The sequence below is a fragment of the Piliocolobus tephrosceles genome, chromosome 17 (genome assembly GCF_002776525.5).
Source record: "Piliocolobus tephrosceles isolate RC106 chromosome 17, ASM277652v3, whole genome shotgun sequence".
In the NCBI taxonomy this organism is placed as follows: domain Eukaryota; kingdom Metazoa; phylum Chordata; class Mammalia; order Primates; family Cercopithecidae; genus Piliocolobus; species Piliocolobus tephrosceles.
In genome coordinates this window covers 3,407,425-3,430,689 of record NC_045450.1, presented here as the reverse complement: position 1 = coordinate 3,430,689, position 23,265 = coordinate 3,407,425, and the positions used below count along the sequence as shown (strand labels likewise).

At 51.0% G+C, this 23,265-nt stretch overlaps 1 protein-coding gene across 1 annotated transcript in view; it reads right to left on the bottom strand.

Annotated features, from left to right (window-relative positions):
• NAA60 (N-alpha-acetyltransferase 60, NatF catalytic subunit) overlaps positions 1–22,887 on the bottom strand; it is a 28,741-nt gene extending 5,854 nt beyond the window's left edge. The window contains exons 1-3 of the mRNA XM_023225745.1: positions 22,695–22,887; positions 4,935–5,050; positions 1,478–1,607 (exon numbers count right to left, since the gene is read on the bottom strand). Of these exons, the coding sequence (XP_023081513.1) occupies positions 1,478–1,607; positions 4,935–5,044 (240 nt within the window). The 5' untranslated portion in view covers positions 5,045–5,050; positions 22,695–22,887. The remainder of the gene's footprint in view (positions 1–1,477; positions 1,608–4,934; positions 5,051–22,694) is intronic.
• Positions 22,888–23,265: the final 378 nt, after the last annotated feature.

Below are 23,265 nucleotides of genomic sequence, written 5' to 3'. Positions count from 1 at the left end.
AAAAGCTCAGGAGGAAGCTAGGACAGAAAAAGTGATGCAGGAGAAAAAAGCTGTGCCAGACAGAGCATGACCATAGGCAAAACAGGGTAGATGCCAGTGGATTCGGGTCCTTAAAGGGAGAGACATACCTTCTTGCACTTTTATTTACTTATTTAGAGACAGAGTCTCACTCTGTCACCCAGGCTAGAGTGCAATGGTGCAATCTCGGCTCACTGCAACCTTCACCGCCTCCTGGGTTCAAGTGATGCTTGTGCCTCGGCCTCCTGAGTAGCTGGGATTAAAGGTGTGCACCATCATGCCTGGCTAATTTATTTTTATTTTTACTTTTAGTAGAGACAAGGTTTCACCATGTTGGCCAGGCTGGTCTCAAACTCCTGACCTCAAGTGATCTGCCCACCTGGGCCTCCCAAAGTGCTGGGGTTATAGGTGTGAGCCACTGTGCACAGCCCCTATCTAACTTTTCTTCTTCTTTTTTTTTTTTTTTGAGACGAAATCTTGCTCTTGTCCCTCAGGCTGGAGTGCAATGGTGCGATCCCAGCTCACTGCGACCTCTGCCTCCTAGGTTCAAGCGATTCCCCTGCCTCAGCCTCCCCAGTAGCTGGGATTACAGGTGCCTGCCACCACACCCAGCTAATTTTTGTATTTTTAGTAGAGACAGGGTTTCACCAGGTTGGCCAGGCTGGTCTCGAACTCCTGACCTCAGGTGATCCACCTGTCTCGGTCTACCAAAGTGCTAGGATTACAGACGTGAGCCACCGCGCCTGGCCCCTTCTCTAACTTTTAAAGAAATAACCTCAAGCCAAACAAACTGAAGCATCTGGCAGTTGTTGGTGGGTTTTTCCCTCCTTGGCTAAATCCTTGGGTGGTAAACATTACCTCAGATGCTGGGATGACCAACATTATCATGCAGAATCTTGACCAAAGTCAACCATTTGGAACAACGTGGCCATGGCCTTACTGTTTACATTCAGAGTGGGGTTTGCTAGCCTGGAGCGGGACTGAGGCGGGTCCACGGATGGCCAAAGGGTTCTTAGATCTTAAAGGGCTCTGTGAAGTTAGAGGAAACAAAATTATCTCTGTACTTTCCCTGACCTCTAACTGTAACTAGCATTTCCTTCAACAAGCTGAAGCAGTCTTAGCGGTTTCTATGACACCGCCGCCAACACAAATCAGGGATATTTTCATATCATGTTATAACTGCAGATTCTCAATGCATCATCTGTGCTCATTCCTGCTTCAGAACGACAGTGGTTATCAAGCCTGCTGCTGGGCATGACTGGAGGCCCATGTGCCACAAAATCACACACATACACAGAAAAGCGCCAGCCGGGGACAAGTGTCATTGGCCACTTGGATTCCTCAGGCCACAGGCTCCTTGGACAGCGGCTGTGGAGTAGGCGGCATGATTCCATCGCAAGCCCCCTGGGGCCGTCCAGTGACAGTGACTGCCAAGTCATCCCCGCACACACGTACGTACCTCTTTATGTATTTTGGTCCTGTTTTTAATTTCAGCTACTATCATTCCCACAATGGCACCTCTGTAGGTCGCAGCAAGGGAAAAGAACTTCTTGTTGGATGTGATATCACGATACCATGAGTCTGGGTACCTGAGAAAGAGAACATACTCGGGTGAACCTGCCACAGGTCAAGTCCAACTAAGGTCGTGCTCTAGACATGAGAACCACAGGGAGCTCTGGGCCACTTCTGCCTGCTGCTCTAAAGCTGACCCATCACTTAGTCTCTACCTAACTGTCACAGCCACCTTCTTAAAGCAGTAATCTGTCTAGACAGGACTGGGGATCTCTGATGGGAAATTATTATTATTATTTTTTTGAGACAGAGTTTTGCTCTTGTTGCCCAGGCTGGAGTACAATGGCGTGATCTCAGCCCACCGCAACTGCTGCCTCCTGGGTTTAGGCGATCCTCCTGCTTCAGCCTCCCGGGTAGCTGGGATTACAGGCGTGTGCCACCACGCCTGGCTAATTTTATATTTTTTTTTAGTAGAGACGGGGTTTTTCCACGTTGGTCAGGCTGGTCTCAAACTCCCAACCTCATGTGATCTGCCCGTCTTGGCCTCCCAAAGTACTGGGATTACAGATGTGAGCCATCGTGCCCGGCCCAGGAAAAATCGTTTTATCGAACATGAAATTGTCTCCATGTAAGCAAGTCATGGAGGGTGACCAGCAGGGCCCTGTTCTTCCACCAGGTGAGTGAGGATTTTAGGGCCTTTGTCACCCTGGGACACTGGATGAGTGCCTATGAGAATTTGTGAGACTTCTGGACACTGAAGACTAGGGAAGTGAGTGATTCCAGGAAGAGCCAGGTTCACAGCTGACAGGCGTCTGAGTTTACAATGCCTCCCCGGACAGGGAGGAACCTGCCCTTAAGGGGAATGTGAGGCTGAGGCTGCTAACGACTGCTCACCAAGAATGAGGCCAAGACCCCTCCGAGAGGAGCAGGGAAAAAAGAACAGTGGGCATAAAGGCCCAGGACATGGTCATTAATAGGCGAATCCAGCCTCAGAGAGACAAAGTCAGGAGGGCAGAGGCATGTGGAGTTTCGCGGGTGTGTAGGTTTAGTTTTGCCGCCTCACAGCCCGGTTCATGTCACAGTCTTGGGAACCTGAGGCCTTAGGCTCACGAGGACTGCAGGAGAGACAGGCAGGCTGAGTGGCTCACATGGCCGAAGTCCACAGTCCAGCGTGGCTCCACTGGCTCTCAGGCAGCCCTAGGCAGAGTCTGATCTACGCACTCACCGCAGTTTTTACTTCTCTAGATTAGTTTCCAGCAGTGAAACTGCTGGGCTGAAGAACACTTTTTTAATTTTGTTTTTTTTGAGATGGAGTTTCACTCTGTCACCCAGGCTGGAGTTCAGTGTTGTACTCTCAGCTCACTGTGCAACCTCTGCCTTGCGGGTTCAAGTGATTGTCCTGCCACAGCCTTCCGGGTAGCTGGGATTACAGGCACATGCCACCATGCCCAGCTAATTTTTTTGTTTGTTTGTTTTGAGAAAGAGTCTTACTGTCACTCAGGCTGGGGTGCAGTGGCACAATCTCGGCTCACTGCAACCTCTGCCACCCAGGTTCAAGCGATTCTCCTGCCTCACCCTCCTGAGTAGCTGGAATTACAGGTGCCTGCACCATGCCCAGCTAATGTTTTTGTATTTTTAGTAGAGACAGGTTTTCACCATCTTGGACAAGCTGGTCTTGAACTCCTGACCTCGTGATCCACTCGCCTCGGCCTCCCAAAGTGCTGGGATTACAGGCGTGAGCCATCACGCCCGGCCCAATTTTTGTATTTTTAATAGAGATGAGGTTTCATAGAGACCAGGCTGGTCTCGAACTCCTGATCTGCCTGCCTCGGCCTACCAAACTGCGGGATTATAGGCATGAGCCACCGCGCTCGGCCCCAAGAACAATTTTTTAACTCATGTTGCCACTGTCAGCCCACATAACCTGGACAGTGACAGTTCCCCCCTCCACAGAGACAGTTCCCCCTCCACAGAGATGCAAAGGGGTCCCCGCCACCGCCCTGCCAAGAGCACGAGGTTCAGTCAGTCTGAGGTGAACACTCAAGGAAATGCTGATGGCTGACAAGATCTTGTTTATTTTCCATTTTCAAAGTTTGTGTCAACTTTTTTCATCAAAAAAGATGTATGTGCGTATAATGTAGGCAAGACAGACCAGAAAAAAAAAATCATAGGGCCTAATATTAATCTACCTACCTCAAACTATTGAAACACTGTTAATGGTACAAACCCCCTTGTAAAATTTTTTTCACCCCCCCTCAGTTCATACCTATCATTGTAAAATTTTATCTTGTACATGTTTTCAAATAAAAATAGGATCATGGTACAGACTGTTTTCTAGTCTGCCTTTTTTCCTTTAATAGCTTTTTTTTTTTCTGAGACAGAATATTGCTCTTGCTGCCCAGGCTGGAGTGCAATGGCGTGATCTCAGCTCACTGCAACCTCCGCCTCCCAGGTTCAAGCGATTCTCCTGCCTCAGGCTCCCAAGTAGCTGGGATTACAGGCATGCACCTCCACACCCGGCTAATTTTGTATTTTTAGTAGAGACGGGGTTTCTCCATGTTGGTCGGGCTGGTCTTGAACTCCCGACTTCAGGTGATCCTCCCACCTCGGCCTCCCAAAGTGCTGGGATTATAGGCTCCTTTAATATCTTGTAAAAAATATTTCTCTATCAAAAAATACACCTCTTTGACAAGTTGTTGTTGTTGTTTTTTTTTTTTTTTTTGAGACGGAGTCTCGCTCTGTCGCCCAGGCTGGAGTGCAGTGGCTGGATCTCAGTTCACTGCAAGCTCCGCCTCCTGGGTTTATGCCATTCTCCTGCCTCAGCCTCCCGAGTAGCTGGGACTACAGGCGCCCGCCATCTCGCCCGGCTAGTTTTTTGTATTTTTTAGTAGAGACAGGGTTTCACCGTGTTAGCCAGGATGGTCTCGATCTCCTGACCTTGTGATCTGCCCGTTTCGGCCTCCCAAAGTGCTGGGATTACAGGCTTGAGCCACCGCGCCCGGCCGTTTTTTTTTTTTTTTTTTTTTTTCCCGGCTGAATAATGTTGCACCTTTATATGCACATACTCTTAATTACTCTAATGCATGTAACCAACTCCTTGCTGTTAAGATACTTGGGTGGCTTCTACATTTTCTGAATTATAAACAGTACCACACCCGATAGCTCTGTAACTGAAATTTCTCACAGAGACCTTCTGGGGAACTCTGCACACCCTGAGAGGTGGAAAGAGCCCAGGAACAGGGGTCCCTGGATGAGCTGGGTGACCTGGGACCCCGTGGCCCCTCCAAGCCATTCCCGCCTTTGCAGTATGGTCCTAAGGGTCCAAGAGGCCCCCACCCCCGCCACCCAGCTTCTGCACCTGAGGCTCGTGGGCTCTCCCCAACCCTGCAATCCGCTCCACTTACTCGATGGGGAACCAGTCGCCACACAGGTGCTTCACAGTGTCTATGTCATCGTGGCAGAGGAGGCGCAGGCTGACCTCGCTGAGCGCGCTGGATGGCACCACCTCTGTCATTCACACCTGTGGGGAAGGGTGGGGGGGCGTCACCTCACAGCCTGGTCCTCCTCATGCTCTGCTTGTGAGGCAGGCGAGACACAAGAGCATGGAGCATGTCCCACGGATGGACACTCCTCTGCCAGCACTCAGAGGCCTCTGCCCCTCATGACCGCCCTTGCACCAGGCGTTGCAGTCACCCTCCTCTGCTGAGGAGACCCGGGCCCAGGAGGGCAGGCCGGATGGGGAGCCAGCCCCGTCGCTGCTCAGCCCCAGCTGGGGGAAGCCCTGGCCAGCCTGTCTCTCTCCTCTCTCCTCATCTGAGCTGGTCTCACATCTTAGGACAGTGTCCTTCAGAGGGTCAGTGGCCCCAGCCAGCCTGACTTCTCTCAACCCCAGCTGCTGGCTGCCAATGACAGTTGTGGGTTCAGCAGCCCCCACGCCTCGTCCCCCTTCAAAGCAGCCTGGCAGCCGGAGCAGTGAACGGCTGGATTTGCAGGGGAAGTGGCGCGGCTTTATTACCAGGGCGTGGGTCTGTGGTGAGCGGGTCACACCCAATTCTCCTCCCCACCCAGCAAGCAAACACTCCTGGGCGGAAAGAGACTTCGGGGGATACCACAGTTCAAGTCGGGGGTTACAAGTGGCCAAGGACTCTTTTAAATCAGGAAAGTGCATCCAATCCAGGGGCTGGGGAAAAGCCCCCCTTGTTTTATTTAACAAGGAAGTTATTATACAAAGGAAGAGAGGAATGGAGGGAGGAAAGCTGGCTGGCAGCACCGAGAAGGGGAAAAACAGAAGCCTTAGTTCTTTAAGTTGGAAACTGGTTGTTAAAAGGAAAGGATGGGGCCTGGTGTGGTGGCTCACGCCTGTAATCGGAGCACTTTGGTAGGCCAAGGTGGGTGGATTGCCTGAGGTCAGGAGTTCGGGACCAGCCTGGCCAATATGGCAAAACCCTGTCTCTACTAAAAATACAAAAATTAATCAGGTTTGGTGGCGGGCAACTGTAATCCCAGTTACTGTGGAGGCTGAGGCAGGAGAATTGCTTGAACCCGGGAGGTGGAGCTTGCAGTGAGCTGAGATCCGGCCACTGCACTCCAGCCTGGGTGACAGAGCAAGACTCTGTCTCAAAAAAAAAAAAAAAAAAAGAAAAAAAAAGAAAAAAGGAAAGGATGGAAGACTGGGTGTGGTGGCTCATGCCTGTAATCCCAGCACTTTGGAAGGCTGAGGTGGGAGGATCACCTGAGCCCAGGAGTTTGAGACCAGCCTGGGCAACATAGCAAGACCCTGTCTCTAAAGATAAATAAATAAACCCATAAATAAATGGGAAAAGATGTTGCATTCATCCTCCCTTTTTAGGAGGAATTGTGTAGTTCATCTCAGGGTTGAGGAAAAGTTCTTTTTTACAGAAGAATGCTGGCTAATAAAAGTAGAAATGATGACGGAATTAGAAAGTCACCATTTTGGAATCACCAACAGAAATGACTGAGTCAAACAAGAATCAGGAAAGGCTGTGAAATCTGCAAGTCAAAGCGGCTGGGGGCAGGTGCGAGGTGTGGACGCAGAGCCGCTGGGCTCCCAGGAAAGGCCTCATCTTTATCCGGCAATCCCCACTCCACTGGCAGGACCAGCCAAGCCTCTCTGAGCTCCCGCCCTCCTGCTGCCATGGGTGGGAAGTGCCCGCGGCCGTCCACTGTCCAGGCTTCTGCACAACCTTCCCCTTCCTGACAAGGGGAAAAATTTAGAAGCCGAATCTGGTGTCTCTGCTGGCTCAGCCTTAGCTAATCAGATTCCTGGAGCCTCCTCTGTGGAGTGGAGATGGCCAGGCCCCTCCCCAGGGTGGTTCGGTGCTGGAACGAGCTGATGGGGTCCAAGTGTCAGGACAGTGCTGGCAGGGAGGCGGTGCCCCTCTGCACCGGCCTTGAGCACCCACTACTAGCTGATACTTGGCCCGGTCCAGCCACTTCCAGGAGTATACCCTTGATCTGGGACAGGGCCAGCACTGACGTCCTGAGCAGCTCTGCTCTGACTCCTAACTTGTGTGGTTCTCAGCTCCTGGTTCAACTTCAGGCGTGCCAAGTAGTTCATGCTCAGCTTTATAGGGAGAAGCCTCTTTAAACTCACAGCCCCCACCCCGCCCTTGTGCCCACCCCTTTGTTCCCACGGTTCTGGATCCATGCACTGTTGACTCCAGACCCTTTAGAAATAGTTAGGCCGGGCGCGGTGGCTCATGCCTGTAACCCCAGAACTGTGGGAGGCCAAGGTGGACAGATTCCCTGAGGTCAGTAGCTCAAGACCAGCCTGGCCAACATGATAAAACCCCATCTCTACAAAAATACAAATATTAGCCAGGCGTGATGGCAGGTACCTATAATCCTGGCTACTCAGGAGGCTGAGGTGGAAGAATCACTTGAACCCTGGAGGCAGAGATTGCAGTGAGTCAAGATTGTGCCACTGCACTCCAGCCTAGGCAACACTGCAAGACTCCATTTCAAAAAAAAAAAAAAAAATCTGGGGCCAGGCATGGTGGCTCACACCTGTAATCCTAGCACTTTGGGAGGTCCAGGCAGGTGGACTGCTTGAGGCAATTTGAGAACAGGCTGGCCAACACGGTGAAACACTATGACATGGTTTGGCTGTGTCCCTCCCCAAATCTCATCTTGAATTGTAGCTCCCCAAATTCCCATGTGTTGTGGGAGGGCCCCGGTGGGAGGTAACTGAATCATGGGAGCAGTTTCGCTCATACTGTTCTCGTGGTGGTGAGTAAATCCCACGAGGTCTGATGGTTTGATAAGGGGTTTCCCTTTCTGCTTGGCTCTCATTCTTTCTTGCCACCACCATGTAAGACGTGCCTTTCACCGTCCACCATGATTGTGAGGCCTCCCCAGCCACATACAACTGTGAGTCCATTAAACCTAGTACCTTTATAAATTACCCAGTCTCAGCTATGTCTTTATCAGCAGCATGAAGACGGACTAACACACCCCATCTCTACTAAAACTACAAACATTAGCTGGGCGCGGTGGTGCGCCTGTCATCCCAGCCACTCAGGAGGCTGAGGTTCAAGAATCACTTGAACCTGGGAGGCGGAGGTTGCAGTGAGCTGAGATGGCATCACTGCATTCCAGCCTGGGTGACGGAGTGAGACTCTGACTCAAAAATGAAACTAGGCCGGGCGCGGTGGCTCAAGCCTGTAATCCCAGCACTTTGGGAGGCTGAGACGGGCGGATCACGAGGTCAGGAGATCGAGACCATCCTGGCTAACACGGTGAAACCCCGTCTGTACTAAAAAAATACAAAAAACTAGCCGGGCAAGGTGGCGGGCGCCTGTAGTCCCAGCTACTCGGGAGGCTGAGGCAGGAGAATGGCGTAAACCCGGGAGGCGGAGCTTGCAGTGAGCTGAGATCCGGCCACTGCACTCCAGCCTGGGCGACAGAGCGAGACTCCGTCTCAAAAAAAAGAAACTAAATGAAACGAAACAAAACAGATGACAAAAAACACACAAAGAAACAAAACCTCTAAAAAAACAGATGAAGGTGTTAATCTTGTCAGGTGTGAGAAAAGCCTTGTGGTTATGTACAAAAAGTCCATATTTTATATTAACAGATGCACAGTGGAATATGCAGAGGCAAAATGACAGAAAGTTCCAGAATTTAGTTTAATTTAGTTGGAGCAAAAAAGTAGCAAAATATTAATGAGCGTTAGAGCTGGATGACTGGTATGCCATGTGGATCTTTGAAAATGTTCTTAATGAAAACCAACCAGGGCCGGGTGTTGTGGCTCATGCCTGTAATCCCAGCACTTTGGGAGGCCGAGGCAGGCCAAACACAAGGTCAGGAGTTCAAGACCAGCCTGGCCAAGATGGTGAAACCCTGTCTCTACTAAAAACACAGAAAAAAAAATTAGCTGGGCACAGTGGCAGGTGCCTGTAATCCCAGTTACTTGGGAGGCTGAGGTGGTAGAATTGCTTGAACTTGGGCGGCAGAGGTTGCAGTGAGCGAAGATCGTGCCACTGCACTCCAGCCTGGGTGACAGAGTGAGATTCTGTCTCAAAAAACAAACAAAACAAACAAACAAAATAAAAAATCATAAAAAAAAAAAAACACCCGAATTTCTCATCCCAGAGAGACTGGGTTTCCAACGTGGATTGTGGGTTTTCCAGCTGACTGAATGAAAGGCCTCTGGTGTCTACACTGAGAGCTCTGGAAAGCAGCGCTGTGTGCCGCAGCTGCCACCATGGGCCGCGGGACCTTGTATCCCTGGGAACAGTGGGTCCTGGGCACGTGGCTGGCACTGACACACACGGGAACCGCAGGGGGGCAGCCCCTGGTTCACTGTCAGTGGGGGGATACTACTCAGGGCCCGCAAATTCTACTGAGCTCTCAAAACGCGACAGGACACCGGGTGGGCGTGTAACTCAAGCACAGGTACCGTGTTTTTAGGAACCCAGCTGAGGGCAGACTCCCACCCCTTTTCCCCTCAGGGCTAACAAAACCGGCAAATCCAGAAACCACTTACCCACACTTTGAACCTCTGAGACAAAGCCACTAACCCTACAACATCGAAGGCAGAGGCCGGTTCCTCAATTCAGCCTTGCCAGAGACGGCTCCTGACGCAAGCGCCACAGCACACGGCCTCCTCCTTGCTATAGGAACCAGCATGGGGGAAAGGTCGCTCACCTGGCCACCGTGGGCAGAGCTCCAGAGCCTATAGGCCCAGCCACCCAGGTTTCTGAGCTCCTATGGCGCCAGCTGGCTCTGAAAAGACCACCGCCTGCTCAGCTCTCACTGGACAGGGCAGGATGAGCGCAGGCAACCTGTAAAACCAGCCGGTGCAGCCCAGGTCTGGAGGCCACAGAGAGACCTGCCTGAGAGCTGGGCCCAGGAAGTGGGGTTGGTAAGGCCTTGACCTCCCTGGTTGCCTGGGGCAGGGATGACTTCCTGAGGGGATGAAAATGTTCCATATCTTTATTTATTTATTTATTTTTGTCTTTTGAGACAGAGGGAGTCTCGCTGTGTCGCCCAGGCTGGAGTGCAGTGGCACATCTCGGCTCACTGCAAGCTCCGCCTCCCGGGTTCACACCATTCTCCTGCCTCAGCCTCCCGAGTAGCTGGGACTACAGGCGCCCGCCACCACGCCTGGCTAATTTTTGTATTTTTAGTAGAGACGGGGTTTCACCGTGTTGGACAGGATGGTCTCATCTCCTGACCTCGTGATCGGCCTGCCTTGGGCCTCCCAAAGTGCTGGGATTACAGGCGTGAGCCACCGCGCCCGGCCAACGTTCCAGATCTTGATTGTGGTGGTGGCGGCTACACAGACATCAAAGCTCACTGAACTGTACACTGAAAACGGGTACAGTGTATTGTATGTGGATATCTTAAGCTTCAGTCAAAATGATTTTTGAAGATTTTCACAAATCTCTGTATTGTGGCTTGGTACTAAAGACAGATTCGTAATGAGCTCGCATCTCTCACGTCCTGGGACTGCACATTTCCCCCAGTATCCTTATTTGTTTCCAGTTTGACTTTCAAGAAAAACACTGGGCTCCGAGATAGACAACGATCTGCGGATTCTCAAATCCCTACTAAAAGTGCTTCCATGCTTCTGGAGGCCAGTTCTTCAGACTCCTTGATTTAAAAATCGAAACACATCGCACCTAAGTCAGGGCCAAATGCAGCACGCATCACAGCACCTCATGTGTCTCAGCCCAACTGATGGGCAGAGGAGAAGAGACAGGAAGGTGCATGAAAGAAAGACTCAGGATGCCTGTGTGCCCATGAAAGGAAGAGATGGGGTCAAAGACGGCAGCTGTAGGTCCACTGCTGTGGAGGCAGTGAGGGGGACCGACATGTGCCCTGGCCCATCAGTCTCTTTCTAGAGCCAGGGGTTCGTGCTGATCAAGTCAGAGATGATCCAAAGGCAGGGCCAGCGGCCCCCCATCCCCACTGGCCCCTGTCCTGCCGTTGCTCCCTCTTCCCACAGCTTTCCTGTCTCCCCTCATGTGCCCACCTAGAACCTTCTACTAAGTACTCATCTTCCATTGCCTGCAGGCCACCTGGAGGACACAGGGACAAGAGTGCTGAGAATAGGGAGCAGCAGGGTGAAGCCAGAGTGAAGCCCCACCAGGGAGGTGCCCTCTGCTCTGAGCCCTCCAAACAGGATGGGTACTCAGGCAGTGCTGGGGGGATAGGAGCACTAAAGTTGCAGTTGCCCAAGCCATCTTTCAGAACACGTTCCTAAAAAGGCACAGGACGTGTCTCTACTACAACAAGCAGGGAAGTACTGCATGGGAGAATGGGAAGCTCTCTTGAATTTATTTTTTTTGAGACGGAGTCTGGCCCTGTTGCCCAGGCTGGAGTGCAGTGGTCAGATCTTGGCTCACTGCAACTTCTGCCTCCTGGGTTTAAGTGATTCTCATGCCTCAGCCTCCCAAATAGCTGGGATTACAGGCATGTGCCACCTCAGCTAATTTCTGTATTTTTAGTGGAGACAAGGTTGTTGGCCTTGTGAGGCCAATATTGGCCAGGATGGTCTCGATCTCCTAACCTCGTGATCCACCTGCCTTGGCCTCCCAAAGTGCTGGGATTACAAGCATGAGCCACCGAGCCTGGCCACTCTCTTGAATTTTTAAGTTAGAACCTGGAGTTTCAAAGGTTCATGCCTGCAGTGAGAAATCTCCCCCGGCTGGCCTCCTGGGTCTGCATCACAGTTCTCCGCCTTCGGGAGGTGGTGAGCAACACGATGCAAGGAGGGAGGCACTGATCCTGCTCAACCCAAACAAAAGCCGTGCTTGTGCCTCAGCCCTCACGCCTTCTCTGCTTCCCCCAACTCCCTGCTTCTGAGCTGCCTGCAGACCTCATCTTTCTTTTACATGGAAATGACCTCTCTGGATGCTGTCCCGAGACTGCTTTCCTCCGAGGACTGGCATTAGCTGGAAGGGGCTGCTGTCTGGACTGGCAGAGCCAAGCTGAGCCCCTGACCAACATCACTGCGAGGCAGGAGAATAGGGTCTGGAGGCAGGGAACCTAACGCCAATTCATGCTGACTTCTTAGAACTAAATCCAAAGGAAAACCCCAACTTTCCATCTCCAAGTAATAAAAGGACCAGAGGCTATTCCCTTCACACCCCCTGCTTTTCTAGGAGGCAGATAAATAACTGAAAGTACCTCTGATTGGTCTCCTCCTGCAACCAATCAAGCTGGTCTCGGGTCAAGTCTTCATTTGCATAGGAGTGTAACTTTGTTTTTTCACGTCAGCCTCTGGTTGGCTGCTTTCCTCAACCAATCAGACTGATCACAGGTCACTTTCATTTACGTAGGCCATGCACCAAATAACCAATGGGAAACCTCTACAGGGTATTTAAACCCCAGAAAATTCTGTAACCAGGGCCTGCTCCCACCCTATGGAGTGTACTTTAGATTTCAATTAATCTCTGCTTTTGTTGCTTCATCCTTTTCTTGCTTTGTTTGTGCTGTTTTGTCCAATTCTTTGTTCAACATGCCAAGAACCTGGATACCTTCCATCAGTAACAATTGCCCAGGAGCCCATGTGCTCAGCCCACAGGAGGCTATGGTGCAAAACCGGAGTAAGGGCCGCCAAGATGTCTCCAGCACCCACAGGTATGTCTGCCATCCCCTGCCACTGTCAGGTGCTGAAAATTCAGAAATCTGGGGAACACAGAATGGACTGCGTTTTAGTTACCAGAAGGGTTTTCTGACACCCTCATGATGCCCACAGGGTGCTCTACTTGCACCCCAGGTAAGAAAGCCAAAAACAACCCTGTTTCCAGTGCCCTCTCTCCTTGGCAGTCCCTGTCCTAATGCCCCAAGTCCACGGGGGCTCCTCCTCCTCCGATGGCACTGCTTCAAGACCAACGAGTCACACTGCGCTTGGAAAGGCCACTCTCTTCATGGCTTGAGAGGTGCCCCGGCTTCTGCCTACGACTTCAGGAGCAGACTCCCAGTGTTCAGCTGGCCATGGCCACCCTGCCCTGCCCTCCCTTCTCTTCCTTCTCACTCACAGCTCTGCCCTGCCAGTCCCTACCTGCACTCTGAGCCCCCAACATGCTCCCAGACCCTGCAGGGATCTCAGGTGTTCTGAGACGGCTCTCCCGCCACATGCTTCAGCTTCTCAGCTGTAGCCTGAACATTCTCCCACCTCCCTCAGGGTCGCTGGGAAGGCTGCATGAGACGCTGCTTCTAAAGGCCGCCCCCCAACCCGTGGTCTGGCTCCTCAGGCCCTTTCTCTCAGGCCCTAGCACCCACTGTCTGACATTTTCAATCTCCTCTTTTGCACCAACTCCCCTCTGACAGGCTGTCCGCACCCTGCAGGCACCCATCTTGGGCAGGCCTCCCTGCCACCTCCTTTCCAGGCAATGGAACCACTCACAGCTCAACATCTACTGCCACCTTTCTGCTTTACTCCTGCCCTTCAAACACTTATTCCTCACTCACCCCACTTTCTGCCCTAGCACACTGGTGAAGATGCAGCAACAGCTGCCCCTCTGCAAAATCCAGAGGCCCTCCAGGAATCCCCGCCCCAAACTCCAAGCAGCTTGCATCTCAGTGGATCTCCCTCTCGGGCCACGTTCCTCCTCTTCCTCTCAAAGCACCACCCCAGTTCTGCCCATTAGCACACCAGACTTCTGCTCAAGAGAAGCTCAAGGGAGATTAGCATGTGCTTGTCCATACCACAAGAATTAACCACCACTGGCAGCTGCAAGGTTTACTAGCTTGAAAAATCCAACACTCATGAACTCCACGCTCCTGGTCTTTGGGGTGGAGCAGGGGAGAAAAAGAAAAACAGTGACAGATATAGGCCACTGTCTTGCACATCAGCGAAATGGGCTCAAGAGCTAAACGTGGAGGATGTCAGCAGCTGACACTGCGCATGGCTTGTTTCTCAAACGAGCTGCTGCCCCCAGGAGAGCAAGCCATCTCCTCAGGAGCCCGGGCTTCTTCCAAAGCATCAGAGTAGCAGGAGAATGAATCATTTACCGGGTGACAAGAAGCAAACACCCACCACTCTATTTGCAAACAGCCTCTCTCTGAAGAGCATCATGTGCCGAGGGGAGCCCGCAGAGTGGTCGCATACAACTCGATGCACGTCTCTTCAAGGGCAGACGAGTGACACTGGAGGATTCTGTGTTTACGACACTGTGGACTTAGCCAAACAAATCCCTGGTGCTGGCACCCAGAGTGGTGAAGGGTGAGCTGAGAAGTGCGATGGCGATGTGCTGTCTCGTTTTGCAGTTGTCAAAATGCATGGATCTGCCGGGTGAAGCTATGCATTTGGCTGCATGTTAATTACACCTCAGTTAACAACAGCAACAGCCACAGGTGTTCTAGTAAGGTCCCCGGTCTGACTCAATCTTCCCTGGGTGGAATGTTCTGTCAAGCCTTACTTTTCAAACTGAGAATCCATTTAGTCGTTAATTTAGCGAAATTGCACTGAAAATTCAGGCCCTATCCTGGGTATCAGGGTCTCAGCAGTGAGCAGAGTCAGACTCTCTGATTATATGGGGGGGACGTTCCAGGGTGTCGTGGTGCTTTCTGGCACCATTACCTAAATACTCACAAAACCCACTGCTTTTGCCAGAGGAATCTCATGACAAACACGAAAAGAGCCACCCCCGGGCTGAGCAGGGATGCTCCCCCACCACAGGGGTCACGCGGAACAAGGCAGGGATCCATCCCTCTGCATCCTCCTCGAAACTGCACCCAAGACACACAAGCCGTCTGAGGTTGCTGTACTAACCTCCGTCTGCAGCCTGGGGGACAGCACCTTCCCTGCTCTTAGGCCAGGGCTGGATTGTGGCGGGCGGTGGGGGCAGCAGGAAGGGCGCTCACCTTTTGTGGCCCCACTGGGTCAGTGTCAGAAGCAGAGATGACAAGGACGAAGAGGGGACGATGAAGAACAGAGACAAGAACATGACCCAAGAGAAGGATAGAACGCTAAACAGGGGACCAGATATGGTGCCAAGACGGGACCCCGTGGCTGCCTCCCTCTTGCTTCCGACAAGTTTCTGTTTTCTGGAATAGAAAATGGGGGTGCAGATGAGCGTCTGCTCCCAGATCTCACATTCCCATTGAAAGAGCAGCTCGAGACAACTGAGGTGTGGGATGGATGGAGCCAACAGGGTAGCTGCCAGAGCAGTACCTTTGTCCCAGTGATGCTTTCAGCTGGGATCTTGGCAGGCAACTGCCTGATAGGTTGTGCCTGGAATATACTTCCTAACTCAGATTGAGTGAGTGGGTCAACCTGTTTGGTTTAAAAACAAAACAACAACAAAACTACCTGCAAATAATACTAGGTTTGGGGGCAGATGGGAATCAAATGATAGTAAAACGTGTTTACTTGAATAGCATTCTTGACTAACACCCAAGACGACCCTGTCTAAGGCTCAACCAAGAACTTGTCTGTTCTTGGACAGAGAACTTAAGGCTACAGGAAACCCTCTGTACTGTCTAGGAAGCAGCAGGCGAGATGGACATGGCAGCTCCTCAGTTTAAAAGGAAAAAGCCCAGCAAGAGAGGGTTGGGTTTCAGAGCACCTTGTATGCCCGTGTGCCCCTCCCTGGCTTCTTCACTTTCTATCACCGTCTGCTAGGTTTTGTTGCCTTTTTGCTTTTTACTCTCTGCTTCTCTGGGTTTGCACTTAAGATCCTCTGGAATCAAGCAACTATCCAATATAAAAGTCGGTCAAATTTGGTATTGGTATGAACTACCATCTGACTGAGTCTAACTTTTATGACTAAAATGATATTTTAAAAGTAATCTAGCTGGGCGTGGTGGCTCACGCCTGTAATCCCAGCACTTTGGGAGGCTGAGGTGGGTGGATCACTTGACCTCGAGTTTGAGATCAGCCTGGCCAACATGGTGAAACCCTATCTCTATTAAAAATACAAAAATTAGTCAGGCATGGTGGCTCTTGCCTGTAATCCCAGCACTCTGGGAGGCTGAGGCTGGCAGATCACTTGAGGTCAGGAGTTCAAGACTAGCCTGGCCCACATGGTAAAACCCCATCTCTACTAAAAATGCAAAAATTAGCAGGGCATGGTGGCTGTAATCCCAGCTACTTGGGAGGCTGAGGCAGGAGAATCGTTTGAACCCAGGAGATGGAGGTTGCAGTGAGCCGAGACTTCACCACTGCACTCCAGCCTGGGTGACAGAGTGAGACTCTGTCTCAAAAATAAAAAATAAAAAAAAATAAAAGTAATCTAAATTTCTGCCTGAATCTGCCTCAGCAATTGCGGCAGACGGTTCCATTCTGTATCATTTGTTTCTGTATTATTGGATCTTTTTTTGCAATAACCTTGGGTTGTTTTTATTATCAGAAAAAAGTGAAGATGTTGTATGTGAAAATTACGAACATACATACGGATTTTTTTTTCCTAAGACACGGGATCTCATTATGTTGCCCCAGCTGGTCTCGAACTTCAGGGTTCAAGGGACTCTTCAACCTCAGTCTCCCAAAGAGCTAGGATTACAGGCACATGCCACCAAGCCTAGATTGAATTTCTTTCTTTTTTTTTTTTTTTTAAAGTAGAGACTGGGTCTTCCTATGTTGTCCAGGCTGGTCTCCAACTCCTGGGCTCAAAGGATCCTCCCACCTCAGCCTCCCAAGTAGCTGGGATTACAGGTCTCAGCCACCGCATCCGGGCCAGCTTGCATTTACGAAAAAAAAAAAAAAAACAGGGTCTCACTCTGTCGCTCAGGCTGGAGTGCAGTGGCACGATCTTGGCTCACTGCAACCTCCACCTCCTGGACTCAAGTAATCCTCCTACCTCAGCCCCCTAAGTAGCTGACAGTACAGACACTGAGCTACTACACCAGGTAATTCTTGCATTTTTTGTAGATACGGGGTTTCACCATGTTGGCCAGGTTGGTCTCCAACTCCTGAATTCAAGAAATCCACCCACCTTGGCCTCCCAAAGTGCTAGGATTATAGGTGTGAGCCACTGTGCCCAGCCTCAGCTTGCATTTTTATATTAAAATAATCTCAGGCTGTTTTTAGTTAGCAGCAACTTGTGTATTTAATAGTGTGTTTTCAAATTATGAGTAGAATTACCCATTTTGCCCTAAAATAGACTCAGCGCTGACTCTGAAACTCTGTGCCTTGGAGTAGCATGGCATTTTATGCACTCATCCCAGAAAAAAAATGTTCTAAACACAGAGTCAAAGTCGCAAAGAAACAAAGAGGAGGCTGTGGACAGGGAGGCCAAGCAGCCTTGCAAAAATACTTTAAAGTATTCCTACATAACCACTGAAAAACAATTTGCGTGGCTATATAAAATCTAATTTTAGGCCGGGCGCGGTGGCTCAAGCCTGTAATCCCAGCACTTTGGGAGGCCGAGACGGGCGGATCACAAGGTCAGGAGATCGAGACCATCCTGGCTAACACGGTGAAACCCCGTCTCTACTAAAAATACAAAAACTAGCCGGGCGAGGTGGCGGGCGCCTGTAGTCCCAGCTACTCCGGAGGCTGAGGCAGGAGAATGGCGTAAACCCGGGAGGCAGAGCTTGCAGTGAGCTGAGATCCGGCCACTGCACTCCAGTCCGGGCGACAGAGCGAGACTCCGCCTCAAAAAAAAAAAAAATAAAATAAAATAAAATAAAATCTAATTTTAAAAAATATTTAGAAATTTTAAGACAACCATTTCAAAAAAAAATTTTAAAAATGCATTTTCCTTTTCTTGAGAAAGGGGAGTCCTTTCAACCCTTTGCTTTATTTTGTATTTTTATTTTTATTTTTTTTTTTTGAGACGGAGTCTCACTCTGTCACCCAGGCTGGAGTGCTGTGGCCGGATCTCAGCTCACTGCAAGGTCCGCCTCCCGGGTTCATGCCATTCTCCTGCCTTAGCCTCCCAAGTAGCTGGGACTACAGGCGCCGCCACCTCGCCCGGCTAGTTTTTTGTATTTTTTAGTAGAGATGGGGTTTCACCGTGTTAGCCAGGATGGTCTCGATCTCCTGACCTCGTGATCCACCCGTCTCGGCCTCCCAAAGTGCTGGGATTACAGGCTTGAGCCACCGCGCCTGGCCAAGCCTTTGTTTTAAATTTGTCAAAGTAACCCATGTTCATAGTAAAGTAAGAATTCACGTGCAACACAAAGCAAAAATTCAGAATCCTGTACGCACCCCATGCCTAGTAAAATTACTATTAGTGGTTTCTTGTGCTTCCAACAAGAAAAGGGCTTTCTTAATAGGAGAAGGGCTTGCCTGGTAAGGGGCCCATGTGTCTTCTGGCATTGGGGGTGTACAGGTTATGTTCACGCCATGTCAGCTCGTCAAGCAGTGCACTTTTCTGTGTGTATACACATCAATGAAAAGGTTAAAAATGGGAGGCCACAGGAGATGCAAAGCAATTTGAAACTAAGTAGAAAGAGAAGGGCAGCAAGTGGCAGACTAGCAAGACATTCTGAATGTAACAGACTCTAGAAAGAATAATCTCTGAACAGTTTACAACAGGAGTCAGAACGAGCTATCTTCTAGAAAGAAGTTTGGAAAAGCATTCAATAGAACACCCATGAACGCCAAGGGAATGAGGGAAATATTGTTGCATTAACATTTTCCAGAAAAGAATGCTTTTTGGTACCTAAGGGAAAATTACCCACCTACTATTTTATAAAATGCAATTTGCTTTCTTCAATAGGTATTTTCAAGATGGGTCCCAATGTCAATACTCTGCTGGCCAAATCGACCCTATTTCAGGAATACACTAAACAAAAAAAGAGAAACACTATCTGCTTTTTAATAACAATAACTGCACCACAAAAAAGAACACCGAAAGCTTTTTTGGCGGGGGGTGGGATATAAGGTCTGGCTCTATCACTCAGGCTGGAGTGCAGTGGCACCATCTCAACTCACTGCAACCTCCACCTCCTGGGTTCAAGCCATTCTCCCACCTTAGCTTCCCAACCACCACGCGAGATGGAGTTTTGGTATGTTGCCCAGGCTGCTCTCGAATTTGTGAGCTCAAGTGATCCGTCCACTTGGCCTCCCAAAGTGCTGAGCCCCTGTACCTGGCCAAGAATATTTTTTTAACATGGTTTGTTAAAGATGAGAAAATACCTTTGTCTTTCTGTGGAAGCAAAGGGAACATTTCTCAAACATTTGTTCTGCATGTCTGTCCACAACCACCTCCTCTTCATTGCAACTTTAAATCTGCGTTTAGAATGTTTATCTCTGGCTTCAAAGCACAAAATACATGCTATTCTAAGTGTATGGGGGTTTAAGAGTCCATTTTAGGGCAAAATGCATAATAATTTCACTTATAACTTGAAGAGACACTGGAACATCTCTAAGCCGTCGCACTCACAGCCAGTCCTCGCAATGGCTTCTCCCTGGCTGAGAATTCCGCCCAAGTTGTTGACAAAGTGGGACTAGGGAGTGGCCCTTGTTTGCTTCCCTCTATCTGACCATCTCAGCTTAGACCTGTGGCCACTTTGGGGTGACTGGCACCTCTCAGCCCACCTCCACAGTGGGGCACTCTGGCTCCATTAAGCACCATTCACTGTTGACAAGGACCCCAAACCACTTCCTGCAGAAAGCCCTGGTTCCCCCAGTTCACACTCCCTTCCTATCACTCCCATAAGCACTATGCAAATGCCTTAGTGTTCACAGCAGAATGTTAATCCTATTATACGCCTGTTTGGTTTTCAAACACAGGTCTCTCTTTAATCAGCACTGTAAGATATGTGGGCTTCAGATAAGCCCTGAACTGTCCTGCCAGCCTCCTATCAGAGGTCATGCTAAAAAGAATGATACAGAGCCTGGCAAACTGTCTCACTCCTGTAACCCCAATGACTGAGGAAGCTGAGGTTGGAGGATGGCTTGAGGCCAGGAATTTGAGATCAGCCTGGGCAACATAGCAAGACTCCGTCTCTAAACATATATACATACAAACATACATATCAAAATAATGATATAGAGGGAAGGAGTCCTGACCCTGGATCATTCTTTGCACTTCAAGGCACTCACAACTATCTGCTGAATCAAATTCGGCATTTGAACTTAGCCAGAAAGAGACCCTGGACTTCTAGCATCTTTTCACAGATCAGCATTTTACTTGAAAGCACTTCACATGGACATAAGCAGAACCAGCTTCGATTCAGGATCCACACCCCAGCCTTGCTTTCTGCAAACCAGGAAAAGAGGTGTAAAAGCCATGAAGGCAGGCTGGATGCGGTGGCTCTCACGCCTGTAATCCCAGAACTTTGGGAGGTTGAGGCAGCGGATCACCTGAGGTCAGGAGTTCAAGACCAGCCTGGCCAACATGGCAAAACCCCGTCTCCACCAAAAATACAAAAAAATTAGCTAGGCGTGGTGGCACATGCCTGCAATCCCAGCTACTCAGGAGGCCGAGGCAGGAGAATCGCTTGAGCTCGGGAGGTGGAGGTTGCGGTAGCTAAGATTGCGCCACTGCATTCCAGCCTGGGCTGGAAATTCTATCTCCAAACAACAACAACAAAACACAAAAACAAACAAAAAGCCACGAGGGCTTTGTGGATTCCTTCCAGAAAGAGATGGATAGGGGAGATAATGGAGATGACGCAGATGTGGAGGAGCTGCCATTTAAGGAAACAGTGTCTGATAAGCAGCCAGCTTTCTATTCAGGTGAGAGCTGTCACCAAGCACAGGCGACTTCCGGGCTATTTCAGCAGAGCAAGGCCACGTATTGCCCTAACTAAGAGGGCAGGGAAGCAAGCAAGGCCATGCACTGCCCTAACTCAGAGAAGACTCTTCTCTGCATCTGTCTGTTCCCTGTGGTTGCAATGTGACCATTATGGATTCTGTATCCACCTGGTCTAACCACCGCTGCTAAGAGGTACACCCAGTCTCCAGTTACAAGCACCCAGTTAGCAATGACAGGGCATGACCCCTCCTGGTCTCCTTTTAGGTGTATCTTTTATCCCTTAAATCTCCTCACGTCCAGGAACTTTCTTCCATTCTAGCCAGAAGCATGCCGTTGCTAAGCAACCCAGACAAGTCACATCTAAAGATACTCTCCATACTGTTCCAGAGTGGGCCTGGTCAAAACAAACAGGGCAACAAAGTCACTTCAAGTTACAACCAGGAGAGGCTAAAGATAGGACGTACACAGACCTCGTAAAAAGTTGTCTGTGTGTTTTATTCTGGCCTGCTGACACCAGACCATGCCTTGACTTTGCTACTTTCAGTTTAAACCACTGTCACAGACACCCAGTGCATCTGCAAGCTCAGTGAGATGAAACTCCAGCAAAACACAGTCCAATCATGCCTGCCCCATTCTCCAAGGGCAGCTCTGCACATTAATGCAGAAAATCCTACAAGAAGGCAGATGAAGACCAGCCTTCGATGCTGTGATGAACCTATCTGTTTGGAAAGATAACTGGGACTTAAACTGCACTCTCCCTCGAGTTTCTTCTGGTCTTTAAGGTCATCTTCTCTAACCGAGCTTAAAGCAGTTGACTGATATGTGTATATTTATTTGTTTTTGCTCCAGATCCTTTTTAATTCAATGATGTTGAAGACTCCCCCTCTCCCTGCCTGGGAACACTGACCCATATATCAGAATTTCTACATCACAGTGCTACATGGACTGCCGCATTTCTAGAGATGACCTTTGGAGTCACATGATTTTCATGGTTCACTCAGTTAAGCATTAACTAGGGGTTTTATGCCTTCAGTGACCTGGTGACAGGCAAACATCTGTAAACGGCAATGTTCTCTCTGGTTCTGGAACTCCGATTAACTACCGGATACCTACCAGACACCAAAGCGAACTACTCTGTTGGGCTGTTAACCTTTTCTTTCAAGACAAATGAGTGACACAAAAGTGTACGGCTCAAGGACTTGGCAGAGTAAAAACACACCCACAAAACGGGCAATGTCCACGTTTACTGCAGAGTACCCCTTGCCTGATGTCCAGACCCTGGGTCCTGTCTCCGCTTGGGCACACAGATTTGTGGGTGGTCGTTCAGAGAAGGCCCACCACTTCCCCCCAGATTTTTCTAGCAGGACAAACCACAAAAGCTACAGATTCCCTCTACTCCCTGGGAAGTACCCAATCTGGCGAAGAAAGTCGGAGCCGGGGGTGTGGATTCTGTAGGGCCGGTCTGTAAAAGGCCAGGAACGTAAAGAATTTGTCTTAACACAGAAAGCGGGGAGAATAAGACTAGGGAGAGACCTAGACGGAGCCCCCGGCTTTCAGGAGTTCAGAGGAGGGCAAACAAGTCGCAAATAACTCCAATCGGCGCAACAAGTACCAAAACAGGCCCGGATCGGGCCAGGCGGGAGCGGGTCGAAGGCGCAAATCGCTGACCGACTGAAACGGCCTGGCTCTTCACCTCGCGCGAGACCCCACAGGGTACCCATGAGGACCACCCTCTAGTTGCAAACTGTCACGACCACTCGTCTCGGGGTCGGGCACCGACGCAACCCCCAGGCAGAAGGCCCAACTCCCACCCAGCATTGAGAGCCGCGACTTCTTCACCCCTCGTCCCTGGCCAGCGCCCACTCCTCACCGCCGTCCTCGAAACCGACTCCCGGGAGGGCTGTGCGCCGGGGGTGTGGGCGCGCTCGTTCCCGGGGGACGCTGGCCCCCTTGACCCCAGCGCCGCCTCCCCGCCTACCCCGCCCCCTTCGGCGCCCCGCCGCAGGTCCGAGCCCCTGGGGCCGACCCCCGGCACCTCACCTCGTGGCGGGAGCCGGCGGCCGCTGAGGGTTTCGTAGGGCTCAGCGCATCCTGGAGGCGCAGGGAACCGGGAAGTGGGGCCGCGCGGAGCCCGCAACGAGTTATGTAACCGGCAGGGGCCGCAGCCGGGACGCAGGCTGCAGCCCGCGGCACTTCCGCCTCCCGCTCCCGGCCGGCAGCGCAGCCCGGAAGCCCATTGGCCACCGCCCCCACGTGGCCCCGCCCCGTGAGGCCGCCGCCGCCGCCATCTTGGGAGCGGGCAGGCCCCGTGCGAAGCCAGCCCCAGGATGCCGTCTGTGGGGCACTGGCGAGGGCCGGCTCCTTCCCTGTCCCGCGCTCCGGGGAGTCGCCGAGACATGGCCGGCCAGACCCCTGGGTCCACCGGCCTAGCGTGTGCGGACGCCGGTGGCGCGGTTTCCGGGCCGGGGTCACGCGGCTCCCGAGTGGCCCCCCGCACAGGCCCTGGCAGGCGCATCCGAAGCTCGCGAGGGACTGCAGCGCCGCGCCGGGCAAACCGAAAGCAGGTGCACGAGGCTGGCTCCCGGCCGACCACCTTGGGCCAGCGGGCAGC